This window comes from Accipiter gentilis, chromosome 25, assembly GCF_929443795.1.
Source record: "Accipiter gentilis chromosome 25, bAccGen1.1, whole genome shotgun sequence".
NCBI lineage: Eukaryota > Metazoa > Chordata > Aves > Accipitriformes > Accipitridae > Astur > Astur gentilis.
In genome coordinates, this window is record NC_064904.1 from 5,922,813 (window position 1) to 5,938,924 (window position 16,112).

General features: G+C 44.6%; 1 protein-coding gene across 2 annotated transcripts in view; it reads right to left on the reverse strand.

Annotated features, from left to right (window-relative positions):
• Window positions 1-3,400, reverse strand: part of ITPK1 (inositol-tetrakisphosphate 1-kinase) — a 156,836-nt gene extending 153,436 nt beyond the window's left edge. For both annotated transcript variants that reach the window (XM_049828741.1, XM_049828740.1), the window contains exon 1: window positions 3,204-3,400. In XM_049828741.1, the coding sequence (XP_049684698.1) occupies window positions 3,204-3,298 (95 nt within the window). In that variant the 5' untranslated portion in view covers window positions 3,299-3,400. The remainder of the gene's footprint in view (window positions 1-3,203) is intronic.
• Window positions 3,401-16,112: the final 12,712 nt, after the last annotated feature.

The following is a 16,112-nucleotide window of genomic DNA, read 5'->3' on the forward strand; positions in this document are numbered from 1 at the left end:
GAGATGTAGAAGCATTAAGGGTTGCAGTGGGCTGTAACCCAAGAATTTTGGAACCGCTGGTCTGTGCTATAAATATAGAGATAGGTATCACCATAGGCACTGCTTTCATTTCCTTGGTTACACCTGGAAGGCACAGCCAAGACTGTTACGCTCTATGAAGAATACAGCTCAGACAGACGTACCACAGTGTATGGTGAGGACCAAAAATGCAGGTGAGCTCAAAAGGCCTTTAATACAAGGAAGATTACCTCATGGATATAAAGCTTAGGCAAAAGCCCCAAGACACTGTGTTCAGGCAGGACAGCTGCTGTGCCAGGCACAAATGTTACTAGAACTTCACATAAACAAGTGAAAATTTTTAAGAAGAGGGCAGGTGCCTATAAGTTCTCCAGTAACAAAACTGGAAGGATTCAGATGCCAAAATTTAACAGGGAAACCTATTGAAACCCAGCAACCTAAGTTGCAGTTTAAAGATGGATACAAACATGAAGAAAGTATTTAAGGTTCCTGTCCAGTCTGTGGAGCAGAAACCTGAAGGCAGGCCTGCCTGTGCCCCAAAGTAGCACCTGAACTGCTGGTCTGCTCACACTCCCTGGCACCTCATTTCAGCTAGGACAATGTAACATTTCAGCTTAAGAATGCTGCTGGAGACAAAACCTGGAACCACCCTTAAGAAAGCAGTTCAGCACTCAGACTCTCTCTCTGAGGATGGTTTGAACGGATTTTGAAATGTCTGTCCGTGATCCCTTTAGGACACCAGTGCTTCGCACTACAAGTGGCTGCACTGGCAGACTGCAAAGAAATGAAGATTTTTCTCATCCTAATAATACCCCCAATTTAAACCCAGTATGCTTCAGGAGTTCATTAGGAGGCTTCTCTTGCTTTCCTGGATTATATAACTGCTTCATTGCAAACCTGTACAAACAAAACTGAACTTTGTAGTCACCCAGAAAGTATATCCCTAGGCAATGGGCAAATAAATTCCAAGTACCAGTCACTATAAAACACATAAAGTAGACACACCGACACATAGTCTACTCTAATGCATGAATCACTGTACAGGAATGAGTGTGCTTGCCTTATTTCCTACCATACACAATATTTCTGTTAAGATGTATGTTGAGCTTGGCACCACTTTCTACAGCAACAAAAGCTTACAAACACACAAGTAAACAAGTAGATATTATGCACAAAATACTTGAAATCTTTGCCTAAATAAATGCAGCTTCCCTCTGGTGTCCATGGAAGTTACCAGGAAGGAAAACAGCGCATCCAAAACAGCAGCGCAACTTGCTCCAGTAACTGTACTGATCTTTAAACCAAACACTTAACTTTGCTTCTACAGAAACACTAACATGAAATGCTTTTAGAACTATCAAAGCATGACTGAACAGACATATCTATCCACTGTCTGTAAATGCTATTCAAAGTGAGCATAGCCTGTACAGAATGAGATAGCCAGCCAATTTTCATCAAGAAATTAGTAAAGTGTAGCAACAGACACACTTCAGAGTCAATTTTCACAGCACTGCAAGGACCTAAAACTATTAACAAATTTGTGCAGTACACAAAGAAATTGTAGATCCACGTTATGTAACACAAGTGTAAGGAATTTCTGCAGTAGAGAAAAATGAAGCAAAGAACCTAGTCAAAAAGAGAAACAAGGACAGTGGAGGGCAGAAAGTCAGTTTTGGAGATTCCTAAACATAAGAATGTACAGCACATAATACCAAGAATGGAAGACGAATTACTACAAAAAGCTTTTTATATCTTTTCTGAGATTCCCTTTAGTTTCTGGGCACGAAAACCAGCCTTATACCAAACCTCAAGACCCTAAAAATGACATTTTTCTTACGTTTATTAGAGGTTAAAGGGTATTTTTGAGTGTCACAAAAACTAACCGAAAACCTCTTGGGCAAGGTCAAAGCTTAGCATTATTCATCCAGAAGTATTTTGTTGGGAGAATCACGTGAAATTTAGAAAGACATTAAAGCAGAACCCATGGCCTTTTCGATACTTTAAAACACTCTGACAAGTTTTGCTGAAGTTCGACAGAGGATACAGAATGCCAAGAACACAAGCTGACATAAAAGCTTCTGTCGCTTTCTCGAAATAGTTTTGTTTCTTCTGCCTCCTTCATCTTTACAGAAAGGAACAAGCGCTGCCAACAGAAATTTCACAGGGATTGGTGTTTTTAGCATGACACGCTTTGATAAAGTGTATTTGAAGTCTCGTAAAATATATTCTGCAAAGTTTGAACAGACTTCACAAAAAACAGAACATGAGTTATTTAGAATATTTTCAATTATCAAAACTGATTTCATATACTTGTTACAAACTTACTGTTAGAATGAAATAAATCCGAAAAAGCTGTTATTCAATATCAGAAGCTGTAATGCACGTATCACAAGACCTTGGAACCGCATGGAGTTCACACTTCCAATTAATTAATAAAATTGTGTAATATACTGCATCTATTATCCTCCAAGCTATTTAGATAAAGTCTAATTACAGCTTATTGAACTAACCTTTACCTCTGGGACTGCAGAACATAGACGCAGTTATACCACCTTCAGACATCTCACTCGTAGCTCTGGTGAATACAAGCTCACCCAGGGGTTCGTGTACCCTCATTTCAAGGGTTTTCGCACGACACGAAGGAAGGTTATTCCCAGTCATTTGACGCTTCCTAATAATAGCTCGGTTTCAGCTCCAAATCTTAGCAAGGTCCGCAGAGATCCCAAATGAGACTATTTCAGCGGGAATGCTAGAGACCTCTCGGGAAGCGGCGGACAGAAATTTACCCAGGCGGTAAACCAGGGCTGTGCCGGGCCCTCACACACACGCACACACACACACACACACAGAGAGACGCTGCGCGCCGCCCCGGACCGAGTTTCCCCGGAACGCGCCGTAGCCGCCCAGGTGAGCGGGAGGCACGACACCGCAGCCGCGGCCGCAGAGCGGGGCGCCCGGAGGGCACCGGCCAGCCCTGCCTCCCCCCCGCTCCTGGCGGGCAGAACCGGCTGACGGGAATCACGCACCGATCGCAAAACGCCCGAGGGCCGGCGCAGGCCACGGCCGAGCCCGGAGCGGAGCGGCCCGGCCCCGGCCCCAGCCCCATCCCGGGGCCGCCGCCCGCCCCAACTGCCTCGGCGGCCGCCCCGGCGCTCCCCGCGGCGCGGCGAGGGCCGCCTCCTTACCGGCACAGCTCGGCGAAGGCCTGGAAATTCAGCTTCCTGATCTTCTTCTCGCTCAGCCAGTAGCCCACCCGCTTCCCCTTCAGGAAGGTCTGCATGGTGCCGGCCCGGAGAGGCGGCGGCCGCCCCGCGAGGAGGAGGATCAGCTCGGGGCGGCGGGGGCAGCCCGGCTACCGCTCGCACTCGGCGCCTACGAAGGAACGGCTTTAAGAAGAGAAGAGAAAGGAAAATCAGTCGGTTCCCCGCGGAGGACGCCGGCGCTGCCCCCCACCCGCCCGCCCGCCCGCTCTGCGCCGCTGAACCGAGCCAGGCGCAGCCTTCGCCGCCGGCGACGACCGGCGTGCAGCCCCCGGCAGGCCTTGCCCCGCACCGGCAGGCAGCTCACCGAGGCGGGCAGAGAAGGTGCCGCTGCCGGTGGCGAAGCCTTCACCCCCGCCACCCCGCCCGCCCGCCCGCTGCCAGCCCCGGAGCGGCCAGCCGAGCAGGCATGCCGCTGCTGCCCGCCGAGCAGCGCCCGCCGCAGCGCCCGGCCGCCCCTCGCCCGGCCGCCTCCGCCCGCACGGACCCCGCCGCCGAGCTCGCCTCCGTGCCCGCCCGCTGCCGCCGCCGCCGCCGCCGCCGCTGCTGCTGCTGCTGCTGCTGCGCGGCCGCGGTGCTGCTGCAGCCGCTCAGCTCCCCATTTGCCCGCTATTCGCCGCCGCCTCCGCTTCCTCCTCCTCCTCCGGCTCGTCCCCTCCTCTCCCCGCTCCCAGCCCACAGTACAGGGGCGGGCGAGTGGGTGGGCGAGCGGCCACAGGACACACCCGCCGCGCCGCCGCCCCGCTCGCACCGAGGGGCCTCGCCCGCGCCCGCCCCGCGCCGCGGGCACGGCGCCCGCCCGCCGCACCGCCGCCGGCAGGGGGCGGCGAGGGCTGCGCCGCCGCCTTAAAGAGACAGTGCCCCTTTTTCGGGCCGGGCCGGGCCGGCTCGGCTGGCGGAGGGCTGTGCCAGCGCGGCCGCTGCCCCGCCGCCCGGTCCCGCTGGGGGCACCGCGCCCGGGCCGGGCTCGGGCTGGTGTTTGCGCCGCCCTCGCCGCTCTCCCCGGCGGCTCAGCCCACCGCAGCCTGCTGCCGGCACGGCGCGGGGGGGGGGGAGGGGGGTAATCCTCCGGCCCCGCCCGGAGCCGCTAGCGGGCGGAGGGCCGAGGGGCTGCCCGCCGAGGGGAGCTGAGCCGTGCCCCCGTGCGGGAGGGCCCGCGCCGCCCCGCTGCCTGCAGAAGGGGAAACAAGCGGGCTGGGCTCTCTGCATTAAAATTCAGGGAAGCGCTGTGCCCGGGTTTCTATTTAAAGGGTTCCAGGCGGCGGCGGGTTGCAACTCCCGGGCTCCCCCCCTCGGCGTCGCGTGGGGAGCCCCAGGTGTCCGCGGGGGACGACACGGACACGGGTCGTGCCTCCCGTGGGCACACCCCTCCTGAAAGGGCTCCCTGCGCCACGCTCGGCCGCGGCCCGGGCTCGGGAGCCTGTGCCACCCGCCGGCCCGGGCGGCCGTGCTGCCGGGCCGGGCACCAGACGGATGCTCGCCGGGTCATGGGGGCCGGAGGCGTCCAGTGCGCTCCGGCAGTGAGGCCTGGCGATGAACCATGTAATTTCGGTTTCCGAAGGAAGAACAGTTGATACAGCTACTTACATTTCCTATTAGAGCTACTAAAACTGGTTACTCAGTATAAAGGTGTACATCCTTCACAGAAAAAAGGTTCCTGTAAATGAGTTTTCACTGCAAAACCACGCATCTTTCTTCTTCCAGCTATTTGGCAAGTATCCGTAAGGATTTAACAGAAGTATCAGTAACAGCTATTTCTTATTTAACTTTTTTTTTTTTTTTTTTTTTTTTTTCAGGAAGCAGAAGGCAGGCAATGCCAGCATAAGCTGGCATTCTGATTTTTGGGTTGTGCATTCCTAAATACCAAGGCAGCTGTTCTGCACTTCATTTCAAAGGAAGAACATTTCGGTCTGAATTACTGTGGTATCTCACAGCACAAGTATAATTTTCCCATCTTTGTTTCTCCCCTTCATCTGAAATGAGTATCATCCAGCCTGAACGTTTTCCTCTGTCTCTTCGGGAAGGGAAAGCATAGCTTTAATAATAATTATGTCTTTCACGGAGCTGTTGGCAGTACCTGCAATGCTGAACTGAGATGCAGATGATGCTCCTACGACAGTGCTTTCTGTGACCCAGGCTTGGAGCCCTGTACAGTTGAAACTGCTCAGTGAGTTCTGCTGACTCACAGTGCCACAACAAATGCGGTTTAGTAACTTCAGCAGAGTATCGGAAAAGGGGTAGAAGCATCCTTTCAAAGGAAAGAAGGGGGAAAGCCAGGAGAGCCTTAAGAAATACGAAAGGGGTCATTGACCTAGGGAGTAGGTAGAGACCATTTTACATTCCTGTCGTTATTTACATGAACGGTCAAGCCATCCTAAACAAAGAGTGTATTAAAAAGTAGGCGGGGAGTGGAATTGCCTGCAAACACCTCATACCAATGTTTTTTGAAAATGGGTAGAATAGTACTTTTTATCCATTTGTGGTAGCTTTGAGGAATAAATATATTTATTTTTCTCCTTCCTCTTAAATTATTTGCCACTGATACATTATAACCTTTATTTTTCAGACCACTTCTTATCTTAATCGTATTCACACATTTTTGCACAGTTCATTAATTAATGTAATTAGAATTAGTAAATGTATTTTGATAGCATGATTCCTGCTGCAGAATGTTTCAGTGATATTTAAACATTTCAGGGAAGCATGATAACTTCAGGAAAATTTGTATCTCAAAAAGGTCCAAATACAAGACTTTATCAAACATTATCAAAATTAAGTAAGAATCCTGAAACAAATTGATTTGGCTTTCCTGCTTTGACGTATTTCATTTTGCTAGTATTGGTGCTTTACTTTGGCTACCATTTCACTGGACTTACTTTAAACTTTATTAAAATTTGCATCAGAATATTAAGCTCAAAATTTATATTTGTATCAGAATGGAATATGAATGTATTGAACATCACTGAAGCCATTTTCCTAAATTATTTCTTTCTGAATGTTTTTTCTTTAAGAAATATCACAGTTTCAGACCAATCTAAAACACAGTCTGCAGAGAGAAAGAATTATGAACTTCTTTCCAGATATGGGAGAGCAGGTTTTCAGAGGTGTTAAGCATTCTTGGCTCCCGTGGAAATGAAGCACAGGAGCTACAAAGGAGCAATTTGCTTTGCTCCAGTATAGACAAACCTGAATGACATCCATCAGAGACCAGAGTCAATCTTAGAAAGGAGAAAGCTGGTAAATTCTTTCATTTTAAACTGCCTTTTTTTGAATCTTAACCCTTGAACAATTTCAGATGTGGGAAATATATTTCATCTGGTGCGCCACTGTACTGCATTTTACTGCACAATGTTGCTAAATAAATCACAATCCTCTGTTTACATTGCAGAGCCAGTTCAGGCAATGCCAAACCTGTGACCACATGAAGCCCCAGGGTAATGTTTACCCAATTCCTGATCAGGAGCAAGCTGACTATTCCTGTGACTTTCTGTGGCCCAATGCTGTAAGCTGCAACTCATGAGCTGCTTCATGCTAATTAAAGGGGTGAGGGTTGATTAAGATCTTGAGCCCTCCAGCAATCAGAACTATCTTCCTCTTCATCTTAGCTTCAGCTACAGGTCAAAGCAGGTTTCCCTGGTTTAGCCAGAACCTCTCACACCTTGTCTTCTAACCCTTTCAACGAATACAGTGGCTCCGGACAAGGTTGGACACTTGCAATGTGGCACAAGTTAGTGAAATTCCATGGGAATTCCTTTTGGAATAAGATGAGGCATCTCCATTCACTTCATTAGTTAACCAAGTGTATTTTCTCAATGAATGTTAAGAGCAATTTTCTCAGCACCTGGCAAGAGTCATGATAGGATCTTGTGCAATGAGTGGAAGGAAGGTGGTGAAGTGATTTTCACTGCCTGTAGTTTAAGCTTTTTACATTTTATTTTTAATTATTACAGGACAGATGTTACTCTGCTGCAGCTGGGCCCGAGGAAGGGATGAGCCTTCCATATCAGCACAGGTCTCCCCTTTCTCCAATTGGTCAAACCACCAAGTCAGATCACATACCAACACGGCACTGCTGCAATGAGGCTGTAGGCCGGAGGGAGCACACAAAAACGCTTCACATGCTGCACTGCAGCTTCTTCTTGGCTTTGAGAGACTCAAAGAAGAGACCTGGTGCTGCACAGCATCTGGGACCGGTCATCACCAGTGAGGCAGCTAGGAAGAAAAGTATGAGAAGCATGGTGGGCTACCATTTCCTCAGGTCTTTGCTATATCTACAAGTGATTAATTACTGCAAGATTCATAAAAAGACCAGATATGACTTCTTTTTACAGCAGTACACTAGAGGATGCATGTGGGTGAAGCCAAGCTTCTCCAGTTTATGGCTGGTTTTTGCCTAACTTCTGGCAAAACACATTATAATCTCAGCTATTTTCTGGAAACTTTTCCAAGTGTACTCTTGACCAGCAGCTTTTAAATGATAAACCAGTGAAAGTTAGTACTCGGGGATGAAAGCTCATTTCTGATTTTTGTGTTCAAAATCACAAAGGCTAACTCTAGTCAAGGGACAAACATCAGCCAGCTGCTGTAGGGCTCATGAGAGGGAGGCCCCTCTAGTGGCTGATTCAGCCCAACTTCATTTCTCTGAATGACCTGTTGCCCATAGAGACTGCACAGGAGGATTGGCCACATTAGCTGGAAATCAAACTGTCATTTTACAGTCAACTAAATCAGGCGTTCCTGTTTAGAGCAGCAGTCCCTCCAAAAACTGCCGCTTGTTCTCACCTTCTGCCATGCTCTCCTTCACAACAGCTGAAGTGCTCGTGTGGCTGCGTGAACAGGATCAGGGAGCTGGGAACTGAGCTGGACTAAAACAAACTCAGAAAGTTGTCAACAGTATTTTAGTCTTAATCCAAACCAATTCCCCCTTCTTCCTACCTGTTCATAGTGGCACAAGGCAGAAGGCAGTGAAGGGGCTGGAAGAAGGAGGCCAGGTAGAGAAAGCACCGAGCTGCCTCTTTTGGTGGCAATCCCATTTCACAGCAGCAGCAGAGGATGGTGAAAGCATGATGTTCACCCATGTGGCTACTCCCTTACCTAACAACCTATGCAGTTTATACTGCAGTATTTCGATTTTATAAAGAAAAGAAGGATTAGTGTGGAGTGGCTGAGACTCATCAGTATTTCTGAGATCATGTAGAGAGCAGAAGAAGGAATTCAGCCAGAAGGACTCAAAAACCTTCCAAAAGAGGGTAACGATGATGCCTGGCAGATGACCAGATCTGTGTGGGCCAATGCAGTGCTGTTCAGGGATTCCTGAGCTAACTCTCACAGCCCCAGGAGAGCATTGTTTAGATTGCTACCTGTTACACTGGTAGCACAGCAAGCTCTTATGTTCCAGTCATAAGAACAGGGTTACTATAGGGTTTTTTGAAACTGCAAGGAAACCACCATAATGAGAAGGTAAGTTTTTCTTTATGCACAGCTCAAAACTTTGGCTATCCTGAGCTCTGATGAATGTACATGCTGCAGGAAAGTAAGAAAGGGTCTGGCTGCCAAGTTTCCTCACTTGGCTTGTAGCACTTTGGGTGCAGACTCTGTATGAGCTCATAAGCCAAGGAAAGCATATCATCAGTGAACAACAAATTTAAAACCACAGAAAATATGTAGCCAAGATGCAAAAGATGGAGAAGTCCTGTGCCAGTATAACTATCTCAGCAAGAGTAGATTTTTTAAACTGAATTACGTTTGTTAGTCAAATCCCAAGTGTGAATACAGACTGTGCTGCTATGCATTGCTGTAGCTCTCTTGCCTTCTATTATGGGAATAAGCTACCCGGAAATAATGCTCATGCAAACTCTTTCATAACAGACACATGGAGAGATTTCCTTACCTGATTACTTCAGCATAGTTAAAATCATTCAAACTATGTGTGCAAGTAAGCCCTGAAAAGTCTGTTCTCTGAAGAGAACAGTGACCTGACAGTGCGTTAGGTTTGGATTGAGACTTGGATATGTATTAGGTTGGACTGAGGTTTGTTCTGTCTACAGATGCATGCTAACAGAGTTACTCAGGTTATACATTTGGGTTTTTTAATCAGGTAGTTTTAAGTACCTATGACAATTTTGGGAGCATGCTTGCAGCAAAATGAGCCACCCTTCCACAAAAAAATTCAATCATATATATTTTGTATTGCTAGAATTTATTCTTTTTTAAAACAGTATAACTAGTTGTAAAATTATGAATGTAAATAAGACTGACATGGACATATAACTCTTGCGTATCAAGTGACTTGGACATATACGAGTCCTACCACTATTATCCCATATTTTGCTGGCTTACGTCTGTCTGCCTCTTGTGTTAAGAACACATTGTTCCAGATGACATGAAGCACACATCCTCATTCCAGTGGTCCTCCACTTCTACAAGTTGTCTGTGGCTACAGTTGAGCCTTTTAAACTGCTAAAACTGAGAAAACAGGAAAGATAAAAGTCTGATGTGGCCCACAGTGCCACACCATCACTTGCACTTTCTTCTCATGCTTATGCCTTCAAAGATTGAGGACCCTTTTCCTGTTTTGTTTAAATGCTTCCTTAGAGTTCACTGGAAGTTCACAGGCCACAAGTCTCAGAAAACCATTGTGCTTTCTGATTCTGCTTGGTCACATCAGGAGACACTGGCTCTTTTGCTGTCTGGGAAGGGCAGAAATTTTCATCTTTTCAGGAGCTACTACAATGTGTAGACTTACAAATGCAAAAAGAATAGATGCAAAAAAGCATTTCCAAAGGCTCATGCCAGCACTATTCCAAAGCCAACTAACTGTAGCATATAAAAGAAGAAAAAAACCCAAACCAATGCAATAGTATCTCCAGCATATGAGCATGTTGTAGGACAGACCTCATTTTTGCCTGCAATGCACTCACAAAGTGAACTCATGCTTCATCAGCAAGGTTTAGAATTATTTTTTTTGAAACAAGCCCGATCTTAACCAAAAGGACCTTCCCCTGGACAGCCAAGAGTTCTTTAGAACATGCCACAGCTGTCCTGAAGTTAACTAAAGATGCTACCGGAAGATAATCAAGAGACACAGCTGGGAAAATCCCTGCTATGAGTTAGATGCTGTTCCTTTTGTACCTGTAAACCTTTCATACTTAGGAATCAGTGGTGCACTGATTTGACTCATACTACTGTACTGGAGGCAGGAATAGTACCTGTCTTGCTTCACCAGGCATCCCCATCCTTGGCTTTTTCCCACTCAGAGTGCATTTCAAAACATTATCCAATCTCAATACTCAATGACCAAAAGAGGCTTTTTTTTCTTCTTGCTAAAATACCAATCTCATATCCAAAGATTAAACTCTGCATGTTTATCTCCTCCACGTTGCCAACGTTCTCTGTCCTGTAACATCCCAATTCTACCTCCTGCTACATGCAGCCCTTCTGAAAGAAGAGGAAGGTCATGTAGAGAAGAATTGGAAATTCAGGAGACAAGCAAGTTACAGAAAATAGGAGATAATCAGCTGTAGTGTAAAAACGAATCAAAACAAAACAAGCTGGAATAATCAACTGAGCTCACAATTTGGTTATAGCTCTGAGCTTCTACTAAATGTTCAGGCTTGTTAAGTGAGATATATACTTCTTTTAAGATAACAAAATTTCAGACATTTTAAATTGCCTAGATCTTGTAAGACACTTGCAGTTGCATGGATGGTAAATTCCATTAATACTTGTTTGTGTACCACCATGCTATTAAACTTATTATCTCACATACTTGGTGCCTGTCAGTCTGTAAATAAAACCTAGGCAATGAGAACATCAGAATGTGGGACATGTTATAATGCCATAGTGTCATGGAGCTGGCTGGACAGATAGTAATTCCCAATCATTTTTCTGACAGCTCAAGGGATGCTTCCCTAGATGGGATCTGGAAATATTCCTAGTGGTTCTGTGTGTCTCTGAACAGGTGACTTCTATGCCTCATGTTAATATACCTCATATACAAGAGCAGCCTTTAGAGTTGAAGATACAATTCCTATGCTGCCCTTTGGGATTTTCCCTTCTCTTGGAGCTTTCCAGGGGAAAAAAAAAGGGGAGAAAAAGGACTGTTAGTGGCTGAACCGATGAAGCCTGCTTGCCTTGTGCCTCAGTTTTCTGGTGCGACCTCTGAAGAAAGCTTTTTGCATGGATGGAAAGTTTGTAATAACCCGTGCCTATGAAGATTCCCACTGTTTGATAAGGAGTGAACTCACGTTGCACCTTTTCCCTCCATCAGGACACAATTTCCATTACCTGACTGCCAACTGTCCCAACACATATAGGAGTTCAATGTCTTAAAGAGGTCTATCCTTCTATGTAATTTTTTTGAAATAGTGCAACAAATCCAGGTACATACCCACTCCCTCTTTTATTTGTGTACTGATTTGGGGAAACAATCTAAACAAATCAGATGGGGGGCAGGTTAGAAGAATGCCCTTCTTTAACCCTCACCACTTTGTGTAGTGGTTATTTCTGCACCATTTGCACCAAGCTTATAAAGTGGGACTCTTGTTCAACATGGAGGCCTGACAGGAGAAAACAGAGGGAGAGAAACACCCTAAAACAGAGGAAAGCACTCATGCCACCATTTAGACAGAGGAGGTCTCAGGACGTGCCAAGGAGCTGTCATAAAAGTGTTTCAACCACTAGGCAAAGAGGCCTTGTGGCAGAGGGTATCAGACATGGTGCCATGGCAGACAAGCTCTCCAAAGAATACAGCTGCTTTGTGTTCACATTCAATGTTCTACCTAAAGCCTGCCTTGTACTGTCTTTTGGTATTGTCAGATCAATAATGGGTTTGTATTGCTTGAAAGTTGCACTCCTGAAAAGAAATTCAGTTGGGCACAATTCTCCCTAATAGCATGGTAATTCTAATAATATAAATTCATAAATGCATATGCCTTTCATGTCAAGGGGCTTATTTAAATTATCGTTGTTCACTGGGTAACATAGCTTCCTGCACCACAATCCTGCCCTGCAAGCCTGGATCCCTGATGAACAGGAAATTTTAGTACAGGCAGGCATCTTGTCTGTCAAAAAAGTCAAAATAACTTGAAAGTCTTTCCTGGCTCTGTTCCCCAACCTTCACTAAAATGCTCTCCCTTATTTTCACACACAAAGTGCAAAGCACAGCAACATTTCTAACACACAGTAAATTTTCCTCAGAAACCTCCATCCTTGTTATCATACCTCCACCATTTCTTAAATCTCACAAACACATATGCTGGAGTCATTTTACAGCTACTTGGACTAAAGAGTTCTCTCTAGAAAGTGGTTTCATAAGCCAGAGAAGTAGAAGTTAGCCCACATATCTCGCGGGTAAAATTGGTAGTGGTTTCAGGTGAAATTTTGGCTACTCTGCAATAAAGCAAGAAGCTGCCAGAGGGATTGACCACAATTTATAGGACCTCTTCTGAAGATGATGAGGCCTGGATCACGGTGGGGGAGAATGAGATATAATAGGCATGTGGGTCTTGTTAAAGGATCTCACCTACTCAATTTTGAGAGAATTCAAAGCTGAATTCTTGTTTTGTTCTCCACTTGCTATCAATGACGATAGCCCCAAAGGACTGGTTTACCATCACCCCATTGTTCTCCACACAGCTGGGGAAATGAGAGCTTCCAGGTGTCAAGGACTTTTCTACAGTGACAAAATTTTCATGTTGCTGGCTAACATTGGTACTTTGGGGGTTACGTTTGTGCAGATTTCCAGAGAAGTGGCATCTACACCTTACATCTGCTGTTCTGCTGTCCTTTCTGATTCTCCCAGGTTAGCATGGCTGTTCTCACCCCCCAGGCCAGTGCTGGCTGACCATGTCTCTAAGCATTTTCACTGTGTGAAGCCACTTCAGAAAAATATCAGGCTTCCTGATTTTACTTTCATCTTCCACCTCTACAGTGGTTATCAAGCTAAAGATTTTCCACTGCTTGGGAGGCTGTTTTGCCAGAGCACTTATCAGTAGCACTCTGAAAATGTGCAACCTGAGAATTATACTGTCTGGCTAGTGAAAAAAAGGCAAGGGACAGAACAGATGAAAAAACTTGAAATTGTAACCTCTGCTTCAACACCCAAATTACAATACATTTTATAATTTGTATCACAAGCCATTGCAACAACGTCATTAATGCACTGAATTTGCTGATGAAACACTTCACCTAGTGACAGTTACCCAGATCACTATAAACATATTGCAAACAAGCTCTGCACAACGTAGAGGCATCATTTTGCAAGGGAGGTACTCTAAGTCCTATTACACAAAGCAGTGTAGAAACATATATTCAGTGACACATTAATTGAGGCTTGATACTTTTTCATGTGGAGAAGGTGTTGGTTTGGATGCACTTAAACTTGTTACAATCTCAAACCAGCATATTTCTTTACCTTGTAAGTACCTTCATACTGTCATGATTATGTTTACATTCTGTTGGTTAAAGGCAAACAGAGCATACGTTCATGTGGAAAAGCAGCCATACTGCCTCTTGAAGAATGCCAACAGATGTGGCAGTAAGTGTGCTAAGATGGAGACATTTAAATATTTTCCTGGAACTTTATGACAGAGCATGATGTAAGCATTACTGTCTGAAATTTAATTTCATATAGGTATGATAAGAGCACCAGCTCACAAACTCTCCACAGTAAGGAACAAACATGTAATACCTTTTGTTTTAAAGATTTGCAAATACTGCTTAATGTGCTTTTGCTAAATGAAATGCAAATACTTACTAATACATTAATGACATTCTCCCTTTGAGAGTAACCATCAACTGCTGTTAACATCTCTGTTCAAATGCCTCAGTCATTCTGGGTCTCTCTGCTGATTTCTGGTACAGGCCTCTAGCATGGGCTTCAGAAAAATTAAAATTCAGGTAAAGGGCTAGGTGAGTACTTAAAAGCTTCACAACTACAGTGAACTGGCTTTTATCTTCCATTAAAATCCGTAACAACAGGAGCTCTCCACACAGAAGAGGATGAAGATTTACTTCCAGTTGATAAAATTTATATGAAAGGCCCCCCCCCAGATGCTGGACTTTTGGTTGAGCTGACAGCTCTCAGCACGCACTTGAATGAGTAAGAGGTGCTCTCCAGGTCTGATGCTAGGATTAACCATCAGGTACATTTTTCATTCAGCCTGCCTCTGACAGTGACTTTTCCATTGCCTCAGACAAGTGTGTTATTCATCCAGGTTTAGATTTTCTTTCTGTAGCGGCTATGGAGGAATACTGAGAGACAAAAAAATGGGAGAATTGTAAGGGATACCTGCTGTATCAGGCAGGCAGCTCAACAGGCAACTGAAACATGGAGTTTATTACTAGAAGAACATAAGCTATCAATGTTGGCTAGACTAAATAAATACCGTCAATAAATGGTCTGTGTGACATTTTGAGGCACCAGTAGTCACTCACAAGTGCTCAACACAATCCTTTCCATAATTTACATGCAAAACCTAAATTGTGGGGTTCAAGAATAAGCAAAAAATATGTAGAACCGTTCTGAAAATAAAACTACAGGTTATGGTTGAGAAACAAACCAGTGTGCAAAATCTTCAAGTAATAAAATGTTATGAAGTGGCTAAATACTAGGTGATTGAAGTATTCTAGATAATGAGAAATAATAAAGCTTTTAAGAACACAATTAATTTAAGTGATAAAAAAAGGAAGATACTGATACTTCTGTAGGAAAGTGGGAGTTCTGGTTTTTTTATAAGGTATGCAAACATTTCTGTGACTAAGAACCTATCAACCCTCACATTATATGGATAGATGTCTTACACATATGCCTCTTGCAGTACATTTAGAAGTTGGTAACTATGTGCTAATTCCTAAGCTCTTATAGGACACAGGGAAGAGGTTCCTAAAAGAAGACATACACACACATACACAAATGCTTTTTTCTTTTTTTTTAATGAAAGCTTAGATTCAGCAAATCTCAAACAATATCCTCTCTACCACCTCCAAACTTCCATCTTGATCTATGTAAAAAAAATGGAATCTTTTGAATGTGGGAAAAGGCCTAATCTGAACTATGTTCTTTCAGTGTTTGTTTAGAAAAAGAAAGTTATGCTTCAGGAAAGTCTAAATATAGATACTCCCTGCTTCACACAGTTCACAGTCTAAGCAAGATAGGCACAGCCTGGGAACTAGGAATCCCAGAAGAGACAATAGCTAAATATCTTTAAAGTCATTCTATGGTATTACTGACTTGCTTCACAAAGGCACCACAGAAGGAAAGATAATTTGTGGAAATTTAAAAAAAAAAGCAAGAGTGTCATCACAACCACCTCTCATGATGACAGAGCTGTCATTCCCTCAGGTGGTCAGATGTTTCTCTTAGAATATGTATATGGAAGGAAGAAGGAGGGACAGGGTGTATCTCTAATGAGTGACCTTCAGAGAGGAATTTTTTTTTTTTTTTTTTTTTTTTTTTTGTTACTATTTTTTTTTTCTGTTGATGGTTGAAAAGTAACTCTTTTAGGCCAGCTGACTGAAGCCAGCATTTTCAGCCTGCAGACCCCTGGTTATGAATCTGTTTTTCTTTTTAACATGGGTGACTTTTCAGTTAACTTGTTTACATGAACAAACGTGTTGGCAGCAGCAAACTCAGCATGGAAATTCAATAACTGTTCCTTTCTGGCAGTATGAGCAGACTTTAGCTGAAAGCATGGAAAAGCAGATTTCTCAGAAGTTTAATGGCAGCTTTGGAAGTGATTTTTTGTTATGTATTATTTGTGGAGATTTAGTTAAAATCAATAAACTGTAATGAATAATGCTTTTGCTGAAATGCAGTTTGTAACTGAAAAATGC